Raw genomic sequence first — 23021 nt, 5'->3', positions numbered from 1 at the left:
TGCTTAACGGTGTGGGTCCGAATTTGACCTCGGTCGAACGCCAGTGTGGTGGTACCCTCACACAACGCTAGACACTGTATACGTACACGAGGTTGCAAGGGTTCCGTAGTTTTCAAACCACGCCTCGCTAATGCACATTTGGGGCCCCTACGTAGTCACAATCGATAGATAAAATGTATTAAGAAAATGTATGTGTCTCGACAGTGGCAGCACTGTCCATTTTTGGAGCTGACCGCAATTGGTGGGTCTTTTATCTATCGATTGTGACTACGTAGGGGCCCCAAATGTGCATTAGCGAGACGTGGTTTGAAAACTACGGAACACTTGCAACCTCGTGTACGCATACAGTGTCCAGCGGTGTGTGAGGGTACCACCACACTGGCGTTCGACCAAGGTCAAATTCGGACCGTCACCCTTAATTTTACTGTTAATTGTTCTGTACTCTTCTTACGCAATTGTCTTAGTCTACCATTACACAATCTACCACGATCAAGACAAGTATGCCGATTGCTAGACTGCGGATTTTTGTGCAAAATTAAAATATCTTTAAAAGGAGAGTTCTTTGCTTGTTTCCTAATTTGAGTAAGTGATGCACTCGCGTCTCTAAACTATTTTGATCTAGTCTACAATGATCTAGACTATACAATAATTACTATTGATAACAATAATTTTGACCAGTTTGGTTTGATTTAGTAAGACATGTCACATACAGCAACGTAATAAGCATCGTCGCGAAAAATCGTCCCTCAAAATGTCTACCACCTGTTGCCGAACAGCCTGCGTATTTGTTAAAGGTTTTCTGGCCACACACCACGCACATGCATCTCTGTCAGTCTCTTCTGTCTTTCTCCGACAACGAGATCGTGGGATACAAGGATCGAGGGATGGTCTCCGATGAACAACGGCTCTTCCTTGTTAGGCACGGTAACGAACGGAGACAAAGAAACGCGAACGCTAACGAGACGAGAGCCCGTGTAATAAAGGTTTCGATGAATCGAAGTTCCCAGGTTGACGCAGCACCGCGAAAACCGACGAGATCCGCGATCCCGCGACACTTTCTTACGCGATTTTATTTATACAGTCGATGAGTCATGCAGTTGGCTGGATCTCTCGCATGGCTAACGACACTCCACAGCGTTGGAGTGACAAGGTGAATGGCTCCGCGAGTCTTCCTTTTCGTGTAACAGGGATGCGCGGTTTCTTTAAAACATCGTTTGTCAACCGTCGAGCAATCAGCCCAGTTTGCCGAATTAATTTCTAAAGAAAATGACAATAAGTTTCCCTGATTTACGCTCTTGTCGTCGCTCTTTGACGGCGTCGACCGTGCCGAAACGCGTTGTACTCGGCGATCGTTTGCCAAATCGATTAACGCTGAACCCGCCAACTATTAACCCTTAGCACTCGAGTGGTGAATTGTATTAATCGACAAAAATTGAAGTATATCGGCAAAAAGATGTATTATTCTACGTCGGAAGAAATGAATTTAATTTTCGAGTTGAAGTAGCGCTCCGAGTGCAAAGAGTTAAAAGTGAATGGTGCATTTTTCTAAAAGTAACAAGATTGATTCCGATTTTTATTCAAGTACATAATCCAGCAATTTCCCATCAAGGCACCCCTATAATTTCAGTAATTGACGACTGGAATTAAAAACGGCTGTTAGCGCGAAAATTCTTCAAACTTGTACGGATGCAATTTATGTCGGAGACGCTTAAAACAATTGCAATTTGTAGTTAAGACGACTTGAAAGCCATATAAAAGGTTTTTCAATAAGGACATAACAACTCTAAGTTTAAATAGAACACGGAGAAATTGAAATATCGGGCTGAAATTTATTAGAGTTGTAGTACACATGTTACAATTATGTGTGGAATTCATTTTTTTTTTCTTTGAATCCAATTTTCAACTATTCTCCCACACATATCAGCCGGAATGTTGGTAATTTCGTGTTCAATATTGTTCCTGAGATCGTCTAACGCCGTTGGATCTTTTCTTGTGGGGTTACCTTCAGTCGAAAGTTTACACCAACCATCCAACGACGTTAGACAATCTCAGGAACAATATTGAACACGAAATTACAAACATTCCGGCTGATATGTGTGGGAAAGTAATTGAAAATTGGATTCAAAGAATCAATTGCTGCCGTAGTGCCCGTGGAGGTCATATGAACGACATCGAATTCCACACATATTTGATTGTAACATGTGTGCTACAACTCTAATAACAGCCCAATATTTCAATTTTTCTGTGTTTTATTGAAAAACCTTTTATGATTTGAAAAAAAGAAATTCCACATTTAATTCCAGTCTTAAATTGTAGATTGCCAACAAAGACCGGTCGTTCGGCCGTGGCAAGTTTACCGTTAACATTCGTTTGGAGAAGTGCATTCTGGGAGATTGAGTTCGAATGGAGAAGGTAGCCGAACGTCTCGAAGGACACGTTTCGATCCTATGTGTCGCTCGTCGTTGAAAAAAAAAAACGATGTCAGGAGTGTAGCAGGCCAAGCTTTGGGAAAATGCGGCCCGAAGGTCTCGCGACTCTGCGAATTGTGATTGCAATTGCTGCTGGTGCTGCAGCGACCGATGCACCGGGAGCCGGGAGCGAGACCCACGGTCGCATCGATCCGAGCCGCTCTTGACCCAGAGACCGCCATATTTCCGCCTTGAACCGGTGCCCTAGCCACGCGACGAGATGCGGCGGGATGCGACGAGATGCGTCGGGATGCACCGCGATGCGACGCGACCACGCTACCGAACAATTTCACCGGGAACATCGAGAATAAGTTGATCGCTTCTCGAAATTAACGCTCCTAACTTTCCAGCACTAGCATCGCCGTTTCTTTCCTCGTTCGCGTCGCACGGTATTTGGCCCGAAAGGTCGGAGAAAGATCGATTTCAAAATTTGAAAAGAGTGTATTAGTTTCACCTGAATAAGATAATTAAAAGAAGAATGAAATTGTTATTTGACTCATGTGTCTTACAATCAATGCAAACATTTTTTATCTTGCATAAAGATCCACAGTCTATTGATTACAAACGAATCAGATTTTACTTCGTCTAAAAAGAGACGCGTAACATTCGTATTTGTTAGACTTTGTTTTCCATCTTTTCGGTGAAATTCCATTATTACAAAGTTGGACTGTATTTAAACATCTGTAAACTTGTATATATTAAATTTCGAACAAAATGTTTTCCCACAGAAAATATCATTTTGATTTTTTAGATACTAAAATGCATTTCTGATTTCATAATGACGTCAAGAAGAATTCAACGACCTGCTGTATCATGACCGTGAGCCCATAAATAACGCTAAATAGTTTCTCCCGACTCCTCGAACCATAAACATTTGATGGATGTTATTAATAGACAGCGGGTCTTCATGCAAAGTAAAAGTTTTCCGCGCGAATTGCAACAAACCGGAGCGAAATAGAAATAATATTTACTTTCTTAATATGGTGAACAGGTTGAAAATAATGTAACAGAATTTTTAAATACTGCTTAATGTGTTTGCTGTTTCAAATTACACCTACTCGTGTCCGTTATAAATGGATAAAATCCGCTGTCTAGTTACTAATTACCAGTTACTAATTCTAGCAACGATTGCCCTCCCCGAGTTGTCATAATGATTATATAAATGCATGTGTACATGAAAGTACCTCGCACAGCGATAGAAGAACCATTACGTATGAGAGACTATGTATACAGTGTACTGTTAAATACGAATTTCACGTCTGCCTATTGTTGCGCGCGATAAAACTTTGAGTTTCGAAAGAGAGTGAATTTATAAAACCTGTAAATCAACGAGAACTAGGTAAGAGAACCTGTCAACGGGCCACGGAACGCTGGGAGATAGAGACGCGACGCTAACGAGGTAAAAGCGTACAGAGAAAATCCCCGTGAACAGAGAGATAGAGAGAGGAGAGAGAGAGAAGCCCGCGAGAGATAGAGAGAGAGAGAGTGAGAGAGAGAAGGAGAGCATGGGTCAATTCGATTCGAAAAAATCGTAGAAAGTGAAAGCCTGCCACGGATGTATGAATCAACGTATATGAGCTTCTGTCTGCGTACAAGATTCATAATGTCAACGCATTATCCGCTCCAGGAACCACGGGGTGAACGTGTTTGGCTTTCTTCGACGTTCAGAACGGAAAACGAGTAGGAAGTCGCGGGTTCTCGGGGTCGCGTAAACCGTAAACCGTAAACAATCGCCTTCTACAGCGTGCTCCAACTTGACGTCCGAGTTTCGTCGAAGAGTAGCGATACAAGAGGCGACACTTGGAGAGAGAACGACTTTAGAACCAATTTAAGGGACCAATGCTCGTACAGTGACTCCCTTTTAATATTCGGACGCTTTAAAAAACGCGACAATCTTTCTAATATTGGTCTATACGATTCAAACTTTTTTCGGAAGCTAGAGCACTCAGTTCACTACAGGATGTGAAAAGAAATTTTTTCGAAAATTGCAATTGGTCGGAATTGTAGAATTGCTCTAGCTTTCCAAAAAGGATCAAGTCGCATAGTCCAATATTTGAAAAGTTACGGTGTTTTTAATAGTGTCCGAATATTAGTGGGAGTCACTGTATATACTTTATAATATACCTAATTGTAATATATTTACATTACTATATAAGCAAAATTGCATTGTATATATTTATGTTATCAGTAGACTGCGGATCTTTATGCATTTAAAGTTCAAAAAACTAAATAGAAATGAGCTAGAGAGTAAAATTCCACAGAATTTAGTACGATTTTGACCACTGTAACACTGAAAATAACATTGCACATGATTCTACTTTCTTAAAATCTGCCTACAAAAATTGAAAATTGCATAAAAACATCCGCAGTCTAGGTGTTACATAATATCGTAAGCAATAATAGTTGGAGACATTTATATGATAAAATAACGGTGAGCAAGAATGATAATATGATGGCTCTGTGACGTTAAAATTATAAATATGTGTATGGAATATGCTATGATATAATTTATGTGTAGCATGTTCGTAATAAACACTTCTGTATCGGATATTTGTAAAAAGAACTGTCCAGAAATTGGCATACGGTAACGTTTGTAAAAATGAAAATTGTTCTGGTAAAAAAGACACGATATATGATACAATAAGACGACGCCGTCGAAATCCGTTTAGCGCTTCTACTTTTGTAGTTTGTACAACTTTCGCCGGACGCGACACACGCAAAGGGTCGCTTTCTTTTCTTCGCGTCGGCGGCGATCACGATCGTAATCGCAACGATAACAATAACGATCGAGACGCGACGAGTTTCTCAGATTGTTTCGGGCGCAGACTTTTATTACAGCTGGAGAGATCGGGGCTAGAAGTTCGCCGGATAAATTGTTGCGATCATGATTTATAAAAAAGGAAAACAACGCATAATTCGTTTTCAATTGTTTTTGTTATAAAAGTGGGTAGAGACACCCTGTCGTCCATTTTTCGTTACGTTCGAGATAAGTAAATATTATTCAATCCTTACTTTTCGGTCTATTTCGATTATTTAATATCGATATCAGTGAATCTTTTATCCTTATCGATGAAATGATATTTAAGAACATGTTGTAATAGGTTTTATTAGTGAAATATTGTTGTAGATTGCACATATGACTATAATTCTTGTTACCATTTTATTTTTAAAATATGAAAACAATCGCGAGAAACTTCAATATCTGTCGCACGACTTTGTCAAGATTGATTAAAACACTAAAAGATGGACACGAGGCTACGATCATTAACAAATTTTAATTATTGGCAAATGTTATTCTTTAGTAACAACTTGTCCCACAACGAGGCAAAAAGTTCTGCTTCACCCGATGACAAATAAATGAAAAAATATTGAAAACCTATTACAACAATAAATGTACAATTTCTGCGAAATTTTATGTTTGTTCAAAGTCGAAAGTTACAGCCCTGGTGTCTCTCCTATCCAAAAAGAATTGACTCGATTCATCGGGGGGAATTAATAGTCCTTCTCGACAAGATTCTACTGCTCGTTTTCGCGGTGGATAGAACTTTCACAAGGAAAGTCCGAACCGCGAGATCTTGATAACCGAGAGAAAAATCTGCACCGCTTCGAAACGAAAGCCGACGATCCCGAAGACTCCGCAATTTCTATACAGAGTTTAAAACTCATCCTCACTGTCCGAGTCTGCTCGACAGGATTTTATGGATTTACGCCAAAAATTTATGTAATTCGAAACAGTGAAAAGATGAAGTGAGTTTAACAGTGCCGATACGTTATTTTTAACATAAGAAAAGTATTAACGAGGAAAATAAATTGTTACTTGGCTTCTATAGATCGTAATCGATGTGTGAAAATTTCATTTTGCTAATCAGAGATGCGCGAATCCCAGTGCAAACAGTTAACAGTATGTATCTGCGTATTATCGAGGCTGAGCCGCGTTGTTATCGGATGAAAGAAGATCGAACTATGGAGCTTGACCAATACGCGTAACGTTCGATGCGATTGACGAAATAGTTGTTGGACGAGATCGATCAACACGGCGGATCGTTCTTGTCGACTTTTCCGAAGCAATGGCGTTGCGTCGTAATGGATCGCGTCGTTTTTGCATCGCGTGACAAAGCATGCGATAACACGCCGCAAACACGAGCATTCTTTTGCGTAATTTATTTCTGAAGAGCCGAGTGTAACTTTCGAGCGGTGCTCGCGTCGCAATCTTCATCGCTAAAATCATTCTCTAATCTTTCCCCGAGTGGGAAACACTCGAGCGAAGCCTTCGCGTCGCCGCATCGGTGCATCGATGATGCGGCTGTTACGTACAGGGTGTCTCGTTTTTCAAAGTATAGGTGACACGATGTCGGTAAAAATGCATTTTCGAAAGTGTCAGGTCAGTGCAAAAATTCCTGCCCGATCCCTTGCATTTTAAAACAACATTTATTGTATTCTAGATTTATCGAGATTGGCCACAAGTTTCAATATGTTGTAATAAATCTCGTGAGAGATTTCCTGATAAGAAGAAAGAAATAAATGCTTGAACACGGAAACTTGTTCCGCTACTTTCCATAAATGAATTATTATAATCTCAACGATCGTAAAATATAAAACCAAATTTTGCACTGATACTGTATCGATACCACTCGACTCTTTGAATCTATCTACCAGTCAAACTGCTCGGCTTTGTCATGAAAGCGCAAAAACCGCAGTCTGGAGACAGGTAGCTTTTATCGTGGGCGGACGCGTGGAGAATGCACGAAGGTCGGCTGTGTATTTTTAAATTGAGTATTCTTTAAAACGCCGATCGATGCATTCCATAATTCAGTGGAAAAAACGCGCGCGCGACCATCGATCGCTAAAAAACGCAATTGCCAGAGTCGTGTTAACGTAATTGGCAATGCTACGCGATGTTTGCATTAAAATGGTTTCTGTATGGATGGTATTAAGTGGCCGAACAGTATTTTATAGGGAACGATAGAGCCACGGCCTAATACAGACCGGAACAAGTGACGTGGCAACACCGTATATAGACAGACACACACCCAGTGGTGACGATTAAAAAAAAAATAGTTTTAGAAAAATTAAATAGGTGCGACAGGGTTGACAAAAAAAAATTAGAGTAAGTTTCTCCGATGGAAATTCGTATTCGCGATATGTTCACTTTGAAATGCGTGTCCTAATTATAATCTTTATTAACTGTCATTGGTATCGACATTTTGGCATTGCTAAACATTTAGAAAGTAATGTAGCTGCGTTAAATATCGACACGAGGCAAGTGATTTTTTACCAAACGAATATTGGAACGACCGTGATAAACCGCGAACGAAATCACTTCAAATCGGACTGAGACGACGCACAGTGGGCCAAACCGACGAAATCTGTGTCAAAACCAAAGAACTTTCGATAGAAATGAGGTAGAGCGATGAAATTTTTTTAAAATAAAAGCTGAAACTTTGCAGAACATGGGCAAAATAGGGAGATTATGGTAAGAATGTTTTTTAACCTTGAGAAAATTCGTTAAACTTGCACAATTTCGAGAAAATTGTGGTTTTCCCAATACCACGCGCGGAAAAATTTTTTTTTAACATGCTGTACATCATTTCCCGTAGATTTTTTCGTGCTGATTTCAAATCTGGTTTCAAAATTTGTCTACGACCTCAGGATATTGCAAAATCGATTTCTTGAAATTCTACATGTTTAACGAATTTTCTCAAGGTTAAAAAACGTTCGTACCATAATCTCCCTATTTTTCCCATATTCTGCAAAGTTTCAGCTTTAATTTAAAAAAAATTTCATCGCTCTACCTCATTTCTATCGAAAGTTCTTTGATTTTGTCTCCGATTTGGACGAAAGGTCCCACTGAGACGACGTTGCCAAATTAACCATATTCCAGCCTGTATTAGAGCGCATCGGTGACTTTTAGCGTTCGACGAACAGCGCACTGGGTGTGCATCGGCAGAAAAATAGCAGAATTACGTCAGAGACTCGCGTGTAGCCAGAATTACGTCAGAAAGAGTCTGGTAAGCGATATCCTCGCGAGCGTTCCTCGGTGAAAATTTCAACGAACGGGGGAGAAGAGAGGAAAGATAAAAGAAGGAGAGGAAGGTGCAGAACAAGCTCGCCCTCGCAAGGCGTACCCTTACCCGAGCGATCAAGAAAGAGCGAAGAAGGGAGGAGAGGGAATCGGATAACGGAACACCCGGCTGCGGTATCCCCGTTTGCAGGAACGACCGGCTCCGATATGTACCGTTGCGTCATTTAATGAAATCATCCGGCACGCGTGCACTCGCTTGCCTTACTGTTCGAGGAAATCCCTGGGCTCCGTGGGAAGTCTGACTAACGTTTGGAGAAAGATCCGCGGAAACGACGACTCATCGTCGACTGGCATTGGTCTAGAACCGGTATGGGAGCGCGTCACGTCGGGTTTCTCTCGGTGATCGGGATGCCCCACGCTGCAATCAATGTCCCATTTTCCGCCTCTACGAATCTAGGTCCCAAAACCACCTAAACCTTTGCGTGTACAGCGCACAGTGAAACTAGTTTCTCGCGGCTAAAATTCCATTCTGTCAAGTGTCGTATGTTCTACCAATTTTAGTCAATTGATAACCCTTCGGGGCTTCGAAATCTAAGTCAATTCTAAGCGTTCGGGGACGTCGCTCTAAAGACCAAGTCCAGAAATGAATATATTAGGTTGGAAACTAAATTCGCGACCTTTTTATCGTGTCATTATAAGCTCATTCAGTGACCATTCCTATTGAACTGTATATCAGTGGAAAGCTCTGCATTTTCCGATTGATTTGATATAAAATACTCGACCTTAAAAAAATACAGATATACAAACGACTTTGTTTGAGAAAATGTGGATTGTCGCCAACTTAGCTGTCAACTTAATAAAAATCAGTCGCTTTCCACGCTATTTATCAGTGTTCAGACACTCCTGATAATCTGGCAAAAACATGTTTTCAACAAAAGTTGATGAATATTTATTTTTCTAGAAATTTCAATATAAATATTTTCGTTTGCATAAATAAAATGAGGTCACTCCGGTTTATTAAATGTTCATATATATGTTTCACTTCATATTATTCTAGCTGGTAACGCCAAAATAATTTTGAGCAGGCTCCGTTGCTCCCGATTTCAGCGAACGTGCCCCGGAGGGCAACTTCTTTCTTTCTCGTCCATCGCAGGATTAGTTTATAATTTTTTGCAGTTTTTCTTTTATTAGGAAATCTCTTGAAACGTTACTTTGGCCAGGCAATTTCTGCGATACGATGGCGTGAACAATCCTTTTTTCTTTCCCGCGTAACTGCCACGCGGAAATAGAACGAGACGGCATTGCGAACCGGTAGACATTAGCATCGAATATATGTACGCGTGTATAATTATGCTAACTAGCCCGATAAGAATATAATTTTAAAAATATGTATCGCGTGTGTTTCTATATTTAGCTGTTCCGATGCGTTTGTGCGTCGATTGTGTTTTCAAACTGTGCTTGGTAAGCGCATCTACCTTTGAATTTACATTAGCAAATTGCTCTTTGGGCATTAATCGAGAGCATCGAAGCCACACTCCCGAATTCGGGCTCCTCCAAACTCGGAGCAAAAAGTAGGGAACACGAAAACGTCCATTCGGTAAAGATCCGGCAATGCTCGTTCAATGCTCATATATATTTCATAATATATTTTAATTATGATAAGCAAAATTATAGTTGGAAATATTTGTATGACAAAATAACGGTGTGCAAGTATGATGGGTCTGCAAAGTTAAAACTGTAAATATGTACAGTGGGTGTGTACACAAAGTATTCGTTCACCTTTTAAAAACTAATAACTTTCTTTTGGTTATACCAAACCGTTAATCGATTTCGATGAAATATTCAGCATGTGTACAACATAGATGTACAAAACATATATTTTAAATTTTCATTAAGGGCCCAAATAAAAAAGTTTTAAAGAATCCCTTTTTTATTTTTGCATGTAATCTCGTAAATCATAATTTTTGGGAAATCTTTATGCATATCACTTCGTACATCAATGCTTCTAATTGATTATAAAAAATCAGGCTGTTTGGTACAATTATAAAACAGTGATTGGTTTTTAAAAGGTGTACTTTGTACACCCACTGTATATCTACATGTATATGTATGTAATTGTTCCCAGTGTATGCTACGATAATTTTGATATAATAATTTCGAACTGCGGAAAGGTAAAGATTAACAGCATGTATAATCAATTTCAACAATTCTTCCAGCTCAACAAATTCAACCAAAATCGAAAATTTGTTTCTTCAAAAGAAAGATGAAATAGTTTTACTCAAGATAAAGTAAACTTAAAAATATATAACTTTTGTACTTCATATTTCGTAATATATTATAAGTGTTTTGTAAGTCTGTTGTTTTGTACGTGTAACACTATAATGTTAATAAAAAAGAACGTGTTTTTCCGAATTAATTTATAATACTTAACGAGGCCCCTGGTGGTAAACGAGTCTGACATGCCTTCGCTATACAATTTAAAGGGACGTTCGAACGAGGTGCTACCCGAAGTGTCGCCTCTTGTATCCCTACTCTTTTCCCGGAGCGCATTCAGGGTTGAAAGGTTGAGAAATATTTGGAAGAAGTTCGAGAAACTCTGCCCCGCGGCCCCCGAGCGATCCGGCCCTCGTTGTCGAGAGCGGCGATCTGTCGCGCGACGTGTGGGCTTGATTTAAGGCCAGAGAATTTCCCACGTCCCGCTATTATTAGCAACGTTACAGACCCGCACCCGCACCAGTGTGCTCATGTTCTGTTACGTTGCGCTCCGAAAAGGTGGTACCACGGCAGCCAATGGCCCCGAATTCTATATATCCGTTTCGTCGAATCGATTTCGCTCGATCGAATATTAAACAGACCGGATTCGTCGATCACCATCGCGATTCATCCTCCGAGCAATCGAAAGCGATCGCAGTTCCCCGGAATGCCCGCGGAATCTTCAACCCTTTGCACTCGGAGCTATTTTAACTCGAAATTTAACATTTTTTCAGACTTTGAATATTTCCATTCCCTTTGATCTTTTACATTTAATAGATATGAAATTGGTACAATACCTCATACAATTCCTAAATGTTTACTAATTGACTAGGCACCGATATATTTCATAATGTAAACAATATTTTGAATAATGGCACGGCAATTTTTAAATTACACCTACTCGTTTCTGTGATAAACAGACTGCGGATCTTTATGCAAAATTAACATTTTCCACCTTAATTGCAACAGACCGGAGTGAAATAGAAATTAATTTTCTCTCTTTACCCTTAGCGCACTATATCATTATCCAAATTAGTTTTTACATTATTCATTCTGTTTGTAATTAATAAATTACTAAACATTTCAGTATTCTACGAGTAAACTGCGCCAGTTTCGTATCAAATCAGTTTTCGACACGAAAAAATGTTTCAAACAAAAGTTGATTAACAAATCTCTATACAAAAAGCTTTTTAAAGCATGTTTACTCTATAAAAAATCAAGGACATCTTTAATTTTTAAAAATCGATATATATTTTTGACTTCTGAATATTGTAGTTGTTGTCAAGACGGTTCCAACAACCTACATATGTACATTATTATAATTTTAAACTTCCAGCTATGTAGTGATAAAATCTGAATGATCTGCTAGATCGGACCACTGTGCGTCGTCGCAATTGAAGAATTCAAAAAGGCTGCGAGTGCCGAAATGAAAATTCCGAGAAAAATCCACGTGAAACTTGTAAGACCGCAATTTCTTTCGGAAACACTATAAAAATGACATTTGTAGTTGATACGGCTTGAAAATATTATGTTGCATGAAGAGGAGAAACAAATAACAAAGTGAGGAAAGCATTGTCTTTTGCGGACCCACTTTTTCATCAGTTATACAGTATGTCCGAAAAATAAAATAAAAATTTTCATCAATTACAAGAATCGGGAGTTGAGTAAAATGTATTTCTACCATTCATAAGTTTAATTATCCAAAAACAACAAGTCTTTTTCTGTTTCACGTTATCAATTTTCTCGTTAATGCATAATATTTGCGGTTTAATCTTGTATCAGTGAATGATACGGAAACCGTTCAAGTGGCCAGAAATGGAACGTCTACCCCACCGAACGCGAAGTCTGCGGGACACTCAAACGGTTGATAACACGGTCCAACAAATTTCAACTTCTGTTGGACGTTTCGATTCCGAATCTGCCCTTAATTTTTCTCCCAGGCATAAGACAAGACATACTTTTCAACTTTAGACAAATATTGTGATGTCGTTGCAAAAGATATTGAACTGTTCCTTACAGCAAAAGATTCTGCAGACTTTCCCGGAATACAGTGATATCCAATATTGATACATCATGATTGTTTAAACATGTTTAACTTTATTTTTTTGGCCGTTGGACAGTGTAATCGCTGGGAGGTGTGTCAAAGCTCTCGGAGTCGCGAGGACCACCGAGAGAGCGCCCGGCCAAATGAGTCACGGTAATTGCCAAGTAATCTGTCAACGATAATGTACGGCGACGGTCAGTTTTTTTGAGAAATTACGAATATCGCCGTTATGGACGTTATCCAAGCGAGCGATACACGCGCCTGCCGTTGCTCGCGATAAATATGCAATACCTTGGGACTACGCCGGAAATGCAAGACCTCGAGGAATTTATCGCGCCGCACAGAAAGCTATGCATATGATTCGCGATTTATGCGAGCATTGTTTCCCACGTGAGAGATATGCCGAGCACGCTTGCAACTCGCATGCGAGGAGCGAAAGCCTCGAGAAAGCTCGGGGACGCTGGTGGTCCACGGATCTCATCGACGGCAAGAGGTTGGAGGAACGTTCTACGTGCTGTAATCTATGTGGCGAGGGTTGCCATCTATGAAATCGCGAATCCAGGACGAACAGCATAAAAACCCCAGACTTTTCCGTTTGAGACCCAGACACTGATCCATGGAAACATTGCATTTGTTTAAAATAATTGTCGCGAGGGAAATATGCAATTAATCCAAGTGACCTTAGGCATCGTCCCTTTTAACCCTTACGGCAATAACTAATATATTCAATGATGTTACACTTTGTTATTTCAATACATATTTTTATACTTTAAATGTAAGTTAATCTGTGATCATTAGACTGTGGATCTTATGGATTTATAACAAGAATGGGTACGTACAATATAAAGCAGCGGACATATTCAAAAGATTTAAGGACACCAGTGTACTAATTCCAGCTTGGTAAGATAATTAAAAGAACTAAGAAGTTTCTTTGTAGCTCATTGTGTATTGCTATTAATGCACAAACATCGTTTATCTCGCATAAGGATCCGCAGTCGAGTGACCATCCAAGAACAGGGGTCTACTATAATTTTGCTATTTGTCAACAGGAATATTAAAAGAATTTTATTAGCAGAAGGGTTAAGGAACTATGACATTTTTGTCGAACTACAGCGGAGATGAAAAAAGCAAAAGAAAAGATTGGTTCTCGAATACGAAATCTCAAAATTAGTGATTTTGGAAGTGATATTTCGATTATGTACAGAAATTCCCGAATGAATAGATGTCGCTGTACGAGACACTAAAAAGAAAGCTTGAACAACAACGCAAAGCAATTTATTATCATCCGGGCGAAAACGGAGAAGATGGCAACCCTGAGTGCACGTCTAACAAGGTAGAATTCAAGGAACGGGAATATCCGTCGAGCTGGTTGAAACAGGAGGTCAAATTCGATTGGAGCGTGGTACCAAGGCGATAGAATTCGCAGGAGGTTTGCTTGTTCGACGGAATTCGATAGATCCGATTCCGAATCAGGTGGGGATCGATAGAGGCGGAAGCTGGACACTGTAAATTGCGAATCTGTGCGAACAACGCTGCCAGAACCGAGAGAAAAGAGAAGATGCTTCGTAGGGAATCACCCACGACACGTAAAAGTTTCATTTCGGAGGCGTTGCTCGTTGTTCGGAGAACTGGAGGATCGGTGATCGAGCCTGTTAGTCATGGTTCTCGGTACAAGAGCACGGTGTTCGCGCGAATCGTCTCCCGATTCGAGGTTAAGCGCCCGCGGAGAAACGGCAAAAGAGAAACTCTCGGCGAGACGGGCAGGGACGAGAAGGGTCGAGAAGAGACGAGGAGGCGAGGCAAGGCGACACGCGTCGGGAAGCTGACGCGCGCGTTTTACGAAAATCTTCCATGGCCAACGGGGTCACCCACGAACCTTAGCAGGAGCGTCGCCGAAGGATAACGCTCTTGTGTGCTCGAATATCTTAACCCTTACACGGCGGTCCGTTACGAAACCAAAGTCTAACGTCACGTCTTATGAAAATAGAAGATGTCCCACATACCGGGACCAATGGTCGCGCGCGCGCGGCAGTAGCCGCGTCCCCCCCACTCCTGCGGCGACGGAACTATCGAATTTTCGATCGTCGATCTCGCCTTCGATCGCTCCGGGTCTTCCGGCGTTTTCGCGTTGGGGAGACTGGGGCTAAAAGTTCTCCGAGTATGTTTTCCGAGAAAGAAGGAACGCGAAGTTCGTTTTCAGCTGTTTTTGTTATTAAAGTGGATAAAGACACTCTGGAGTCCATTTTTGTGGCGGCCACGGTAGTGAAGCGTGTGTTTTTAACGAAGGCTTGGCTACGTTCGAGAGAAGTAAATATCTATTCCGATTATTTAATATCGATGTCACTGAATGATGAAATTGATGTCTCGATGAAATAGATTTTATTAGTTAATTCATACCTATGGCTAAAATATTGTTGCAGATTTCCACATGTGTCAATTGAGGCAAGTTGTTACTGTGACTTGGGTTACACTATACATAATTCTTATCGTGTTTTAGTATTTTATTTAAAGAAATAAATCAAAATTGCGAGAAACTTCAATATCCGTCGCGTGACTTTGTCAAGATTTATTAAAAAAACGAAAAGATGAACAAGAGGCTACAATAGGACTATGATTTTGAAATGTTCATCGATATATTTTGGTCTTTTTCCACAAGAAGCTTAGAAAATTAGCGTTCGAACGTGCAAGAAAATTTAACTTGCCCAACATTCCAACTTCTCGGTAGATGAAGAATTTAATGCAATATTGTGTGTCAAGTAATTTCATACCAAAGATAATGTTCGAGTTATTACATTGTTTTGATGCTTTGTTAAACGTAGCATATTTTTGTTAAATAAATCGCTATTGTTTACATAATAGTGTTGTATTGGGTTGGCAAATATGTTCGTTCGGTTTTTGCGATTTATTCCAATGTAAAAAAACCAAACGAACTTATTTGCCAACCCAATATTTCTAATTACAAGCAAATTTTATTCTTTAGCAACGACTTGTCCCACAACGAGGCAAAAATTTCCGCTACACCAAAAACGAATAAATGAGAAAACATGAAAAACCAATTACAATATTTTAATTTGAAGGTTAGAATTTTAAAGTATAATAGTTCCTTGAAAATCGGAACTTGTAGCCCCGATGTCCGCTATCGTGTGACGACGATGCTATCTGTTGTCAACGGCGCTTCGAAACGCGGTCGAAGCGTTCGCGAGTCGCGCCAACACCGGGAGAGATCGGCAGATAGTAGACCCGTTCCGATCTCAAAGATGAAATAGTGAAAGTAGTCGTTCGGCCCGAGCGATTTTTCCACCATTTTCTGCACTTTCACTCGGCGCCAGAGTCCTTCGGCTAATCGGGTATCCTCTGAATCGGCCATTTTCGAAGCGGTCTACACACGATTTCCGGTGAACGGGAAAAATTCGAACCGGGCCGCGACGGCGCCCGACGACACGGTGAAAAGAGAATCCATCGATCGTTATTGCAAAAAGCTTTTGAAAGTCTCTCTCCCGGCTGGCGGCATCGTGCGACGTCCTGTCTAATTGTAATAAACAACAGCGAGAGGGGGAAAACGGTTAATTTCTCTCGCGTGAGAAACGACTCTCGTTTCGAGTCGAAAAACCCCGAGTGCTGGTCCGTTCGTAAAAACTGAACGGTAATCGGGGGCAGGATAACGTTTTTCGAGAGTTTGAAGCGCGAACGACTCGGTTTCACTCGAAACGACCTACATCGACGAACCGCTTACTCCTGCCGCTGCTCGAGGCAGGACTAAGCGGAAAAAACAACCAACAGGAAAAAAATGCGTTACTAACGAGTAAAGCTGGTGTCCGATAACGAGTCGAGCCGATTCGTTTCATTTCGTACCCGTCTCGTTCCGTATCGACGGTGGTGAGAACCGTTTTCCCTCCTGGGGACAGCTACCTTCTCTCGGAAATGTCGACCGCGATTCCATATTGAAATCGATCACTGCAGATCTTTATGGATTCGCGACACTAATTATTTGGTGCATTTAAAACTAATTGTCGTTAAAAAAAAATTATTACTTTCAATTTATATGAGGGTCATTAAAAAGAGAATGCGATTTTAATCGTGTTTCTTGCAAAAAGAACAAGAAGCAGGACATTCGAATTTGAAAATTAAAGCAGCACTCTAGGTATCGCGTCAAATTAAACCACTAAATAAACGGCGAAAGTCCCCTAACAAAATAATGAAAGTCTTCGTGCGTTTATGACGCTAACTTGAAACGTTAGATCAATCAAAAGAATTAAGAGCGTCGATGTATTATGTTCAATGTACGAGGATCATTAAAGAATGAATGAAATTTTAATTGTGCTTTTTGCAATTGATATTTTCGTTTGCGTTTCAGAGCAAGATACAGTAAATCCTCGAACTAAGAGAAACGCTCGGGTCCGCGCTTTCTCTTAGATCGTGAAGTGCTACTGTTTTTTGTGACCTTGAAGACCGCGCCGAACGTGGACAAGGACAGCGAGTGTAAACATGGACCACGTGGCCGAAGGAGCAACACGTCCAACATGCCTCGAACGCTCGCGCTGTCTTCTGTTTACATTTCCGAGATCGTAAGGTGGTCACGATTTTAAAGGGGACTTCTCGCGTAACTAATTTAAAAAATTAAAAGTATTTTTTGTTTACGTAAACAGCTTAACATCTCAAAGATATGTTCTCAAGGATTAGACTAGAATTTTGCAAATTAACGGAGCTACAACCCGTTCGAAACCTCCAACTTTTCGAACCACTCATTTTAGGGTTATTCTTTTTGATTTTGTTCAAATTCAGTTCTCCATATTTTGTTTCAAGTGGTGTAGAAAGTTTTTAACACTTTTGCAAATTACCCATCAAACAAACAAGCCTCGAATGTAAACGGGTCGATCGATAGGCTGTGATCAGCTTAACGGAATCCTGAAATAAATTATTCCGGATTCCGTAGGAGAAAAACAAACGTGTTTACAGCCGCTTTGTCCGTTTTTATTTTTGCTCAGGTAGGTGTCTGCGTTTCAGAGTAGTGCGGCGATACCGAGGGCCGAGGTAGGGACGCGCAAGCGGAGAAAACTAATGGGGGAAAACCTAGGGAAAACCAAATGGGCCAACGAGAGTTTACAGCGCGAAGAGTGTACGAACGATAGCAAAGAGGAATAAGGTAAAGTTTCCGAAGAGGGGAGAATCTGCTTGGAACTGTTCTATCACACCGCCGGCTTTTTATCGCTTTTCTCGCGCAACAACGGGAATTCTTGCGCGGGCCGGACCGGACCCGTTCCGGTCCGTTGAATGGCGTTCGACGGATAACCTCTCCCGGACAAATATGTTGTCCAATTCGAAGGATAATCCCACTCTTCAAAGAAAAAAGAATCTGTGTTCTTTCCCCCTGGTAATTTCGCTCGGCAGTTTTCCACATTCCGAAGAGATACTCTCCATTCAAAGTTCATAAAGTTTAGCAATTCGTAGAGCTTCGACTATATTCGAGTCGGCTGAAGGTTCAATTGTAAATTGTCGCACGCGCGCGTGACTATCGAAAAATTGCGTCGGCGTATACCTTTCGCTCTCTCTCCAGAATTTTCCGATGACAATCCGATCTGGAGATATTGTTTATCGTCGGTCGCATAACGTTGCGCAATACGTTTATCAAGCTCGTTCCGCGTTCGAACAACAGCGGTCGCCGATCGTCCCTGTCGAGATGGCGCGTTTATCCAATACAAAGAAGACGTACGGTCTGATAAGCGAATGAAAAATTAATCTCCCATCGGGACACGATCGTCTAGTGTTTGCTCGGCTTATCTCGAAATACTATATTTCATCCTAGCGCGGCGACGCGATAAAACTCGGACGCGGAAATCCAGCGCGGTGCACGAAACACCGAACAAAAATCCTATGCAGCTTATTATAGAGCCAACATGTACCCGGTTGGAGCAACCTCTGCGCGCGATCCGATCCACAACCTCTTCCCAAAAGTATCCACGTCATATTCTATCGCTCTGTTTTCATCGACATCGAACCGTTAGTGCGAATACAGGAACACGCGGTGCAATGATAAGCGTGGTGCAACTAGTTAATGGAGTGGTAAGTGCGGGTGGTGAAACATTCTCGATCCTTGCAGCAAACGATCGGTAATTAAAACAATTAGCAGGAAAGACCGAGGAAAGTCTATATTCATTCCTGCAATTTTTCTCCTCGCATTAGTCCGAAGAAAGTATGAGTTATAGACTGTTTATTCTATACGTCTCTATTTTTAATTCTATTCTTCCTATCAATTTATCAAATATTGGGTTGGCAACTAAGTTCGTTCGGTTTTTACCACGTTTTTATTAGCTCGCTTTGTTTGTCTGTTTGTTTGTCTGTCTGTCTGTCTGTTTGTCTGTCTGTTTGACTGTCTGTTTGTCTGTCTGTTTGTCTGTCTGTTTGTCTGTCTGTCTGTTTGTCTGTCTGTCTGTTTGTTTGTCCGTTTGTTTGTCTGTTCGTTGGCAAATTTTTTGTAATTTATTCCAATGTAAAAAACCGAACGAACTTATTTGCCAACCCAATATAATCTCGCGTTATTTCACCAGATTTTGCTTTTCAATGCAATTTCGAACCATTTTCCCAGGAGTAGGAGGGAAGAATCCAATTAAATAAACAAAAGTTGTACGCTGTGCTAGCCTACTGCAAAAAGGAGGTTATTATAAGAAGATTTCGACGCACAGTGCTCGATGCCTTATAGAAAACGGAAGAAGATTGTATTTTCTAAACTAATCCATTTTCAACCTAGGACTTTTAATAAAAAAAATACAGTTTTGCTAAAAGAATCAAGCTCACTTTAATTTCTAAAGCAATAAGGACCTCTTTGCAATGTATCCCTGTGGAATTACCGATCAACTTTCGTTCCAAAATTTTCTTTATCGATTTATCGGAAATGCGAGAAAAATCAAAATGATCACATATAGGAGAATTAAAATTTTTCTCGAATTACAAGGTACTATCTCGGGCAAATTTGGGCAGCTAAGCTTGCTTGGTATTTGAAGTTCAATGTATAAAGAACCAGTCATCAAAAAATCACAGAGGTACTTTTTCGAAAACTTGAGTCAAAAATGATAAACATACAACATGAAACATTTTTAAAAATTGTTAATATTTGAAAAAGCTATTTCTGCAATTTCAAGGGTCTTTGTACATTAAACATAACTTGCAAGAAGTCTAAAAAAAAATGTATAAATATTTTCTATTTTATTTTACGCATGAAATTTGTCAATAGATTCATATATTAGGAAAGATTTGAATTATTTACTACTTGAAAAATTCGAATTTTTAGCATTGCATCGAACATTTAGACTTGGATTGTGTAAAATCTACACAAATATTTGCTTTGCCGCTAGCAAAACGAATTAATATGAAATAACACGGACATAAGTTCCATCGAAAGGAAGAGTTAACTAACGAATCTCGAATATGTAGCAATAACTGTGCTATACACAGTGTCCAGATAATATTAACTTTCTCCGGTCTGCCCTACAGTTCGACTAGAAATGGATTCGCCCGTTTATCGTGCCAAGGTGTTTGCAGTTGTTCGTCGGAGAGCATGAATGGTGGCGAGTTCTCGAAGCGGATGGATACTTTTGTGATTGGTCGGGTGCGTTAACCTTGTACATATCACGTTATCACAGTCAACCCTCTCATAACGCGATTAATCGGTAACGTGTTAAAGGAAACTCGGAATAAGTTCAAATCGGATCAAATTAATTATACGAATGACTAGATTTAATTTATCTAGACTTTGCGTGGTTGTTACCGCGATATGTATTCTAGTAAAGATATTAAATAATTTCTTATGAAAGCATTTCTATAATTTCTGTAATTGTCAAATAAAAAAATCTAGAACCGGTCACTTGGTTTAGTGTTCAATGAAATACAAATCGCCTTATGCGAGAGTTGACCGTATGCATTTGTTTATGTTTGTTTGTACATACCTTCGGCACAGCTTGCGAGGAATTTCCCGTTGCTGGAGAAGCTCACGTCGAGAACAGGTGCGGTGTGTCCCTTTAACGCACCTACCATCCACGAATGCGTGAACTCTTGCTGCGCTTCGCGTCTCTTCTTGTTCTTTGCGCGTTTGTTGCTAGCTGCGCCACCACCTCCAGTTGTTCCAGACCCAGCTCCAGTCGCAACCGATCCGCTCGTAGACTCCCTGGACTCCTCGAATTTCACTTTTTCCGATTCCTCGGCATCTGTAATCAGAAAACACCCTTTACCAGCTGAACACTTTGAAAACAACAGGGAACCAACGCGTCCGAAACCATCCCCTTTGCAATACACCCTTACGAACAGAAATTGAAATCCTAAATTAAAAAGACCGGCTTTTTTTCAAAAATTGTTATTTCTCTGTAAGAAATTAGTTCGTTGTTCATTTTTCTGATGTTCTAATATTTATCTTCCTCACGTTAACCAGTTACAAATTTTGTCAAGTGTCTCTTAAATAAATTGCATTCCTACAAGTTTCACACGGAATTTTCATTCCGTCTTGAATTTATATAGAAACAAAAGATTACAACTTCTTCGTCGTTCAAGGATTAACGCTGCTCGACTATGTTCACGAAATTTCATGCAACACCAGATATGTATACACATTTTGCAATCGGTTAGACGTAGTTCGAGAGATAAGGCGTTGCTCTCGCAAGGCTCAAATCTACGAGGCGGTTGCATCAGCCTGATGCACATGGTGTTCCGCAAGTACGCGCGGACTCTGATAAAACACCTGAACCGTATGGGAATATTTCTGAATCGGAAACATACCGAAACACCCTGTACAGTTTTCACCGAGATGCAACAGGATATCGCGAGGTGAGCACGAGGAACTCCCGATGTCCCTTGTCTACTCCAGTTTCATTCTGTCGATCACGTTTCAATATTTCGAGGATCCTATTGCCGACCACTAGATACGATTACTCCAGTTTGAACGAGTCTGTACAGCAAGTGCCGACACGGAAACAATAATAAAGAATAGAGGCCGCGTATATACCGTGATGAATACTGGATGCACGCGTACCCTAATCGCTAAATGCCGATGAATCACTCTGTGCGCGTGGAAGCAAACATGGCGGCGGACGGGTAAACAAAAACGGCGCGCAAGTTGCGTTGAGTAATTGCTACCCAAAAAGAATTCCCGAAACCTTCCGAAACTTTTCGCTGACCACCCCGGCGAGTACCTCATAGTTTCTACGATAATTATATAGTTCGAAACACGCACGAATTCAAATCTAGCCGGAATGCACTCGTCACGTGGCACCAGCCACGTGGAACATACACACGCAGTTCCTTTCGCGAGGAATCTATTTACGATGAGAGAAAGATGAACGAGATGCAACCACACATCATTGTACTCGCGTAGCTGCTGCTGTATTTGTTCGAACCGACGGTTTTTCTCTCGTATCTCGTCACAGAAAACGCGCTGTCCTTATCATCGCGAGAGGGAGGCGAAACAACGCGAGGAAAGCACGGTGCGCGGGAACACTGAGCACGTGACGACTATGCACACCGGCGTTCAAACTTTAAATGCCGCGTCGAATCTCGACCAAATTCTGCTCTATCGAAACTCTCCGTAATTGTGGCAAATATCTCCAACGTAGCTGTTCAAAAAGCTGTACTACTTGGGGACCCAGTGACAGAGTATCGATGAAATACACGCTAATGCAAGCTAAAGATTGCAACTTTTCTGATTTGTTTTTTCTTACGAAACTGATACCACCCGTATTCGTCTCTTTTTTTTTTTGTATTAATCCAATCATTATAGATTACTCAACAATTAAGGAATCAAAATATGCATTGAAACCATAAAGCAGAACATCAATGGAAGATTAAAGATTGAAACGACCTCTGAACACGGTATAATTACGATTGCTATCACTAGACTGCGGATCTGTATGCATTTTATAGCAAAATAGAGTAGATAAAATTCAAAATTGTTGGATCAAAATTGAAGATGTCAATATTATTAAACTAATTTCTATTAAAACACTATTAAATATTACTATTAAAATCATTAAGGGAAGAAATAACAACCAGTATGGTTTCTATTTCTTGCAATCGATGCAGACTAGTCATTACTCGTGTAATAAGCGTTTAATTTAGTAATTTCTCTAGGTATGAAAATTAACTTGCACCCGGCGATAAGGAAACTTGAAACAATTCTGAACCGTTAACGTTTATCGTAGTACAGTTTATAAATAAACAGAATACTCACACAAAGAGTTAACAATGTTGTAGT

At 40.4% G+C, this 23021-nt stretch overlaps 1 protein-coding gene across 5 annotated transcripts in view; it reads right to left on the bottom strand.

Annotated features, from left to right (window-relative positions):
• The window catches only part of LOC143214475 (transducin beta-like protein 2), an 80297-nt gene that overhangs the window by 35467 nt on the left and 21809 nt on the right, over positions 1–23021 (bottom strand). For all 5 annotated transcript variants that reach the window (XM_076435584.1, XM_076435581.1, XM_076435582.1 and 2 more), the window contains one exon: positions 20728–20985. In XM_076435584.1, coding sequence (XP_076291699.1) covers positions 20728–20985 — 258 coding nt within the window. The remainder of the gene's footprint in view (positions 1–20727; positions 20986–23021) is intronic.

This window comes from Lasioglossum baleicum, chromosome 12 (assembly GCF_051020765.1).
Source record: "Lasioglossum baleicum chromosome 12, iyLasBale1, whole genome shotgun sequence".
Taxonomy (NCBI): Eukaryota; Metazoa; Arthropoda; class Insecta; order Hymenoptera; family Halictidae; genus Lasioglossum; species Lasioglossum baleicum.
Note: the sequence above shows the minus strand (reverse complement) of the source record. Positions and strands in the feature narration are given on the sequence as shown.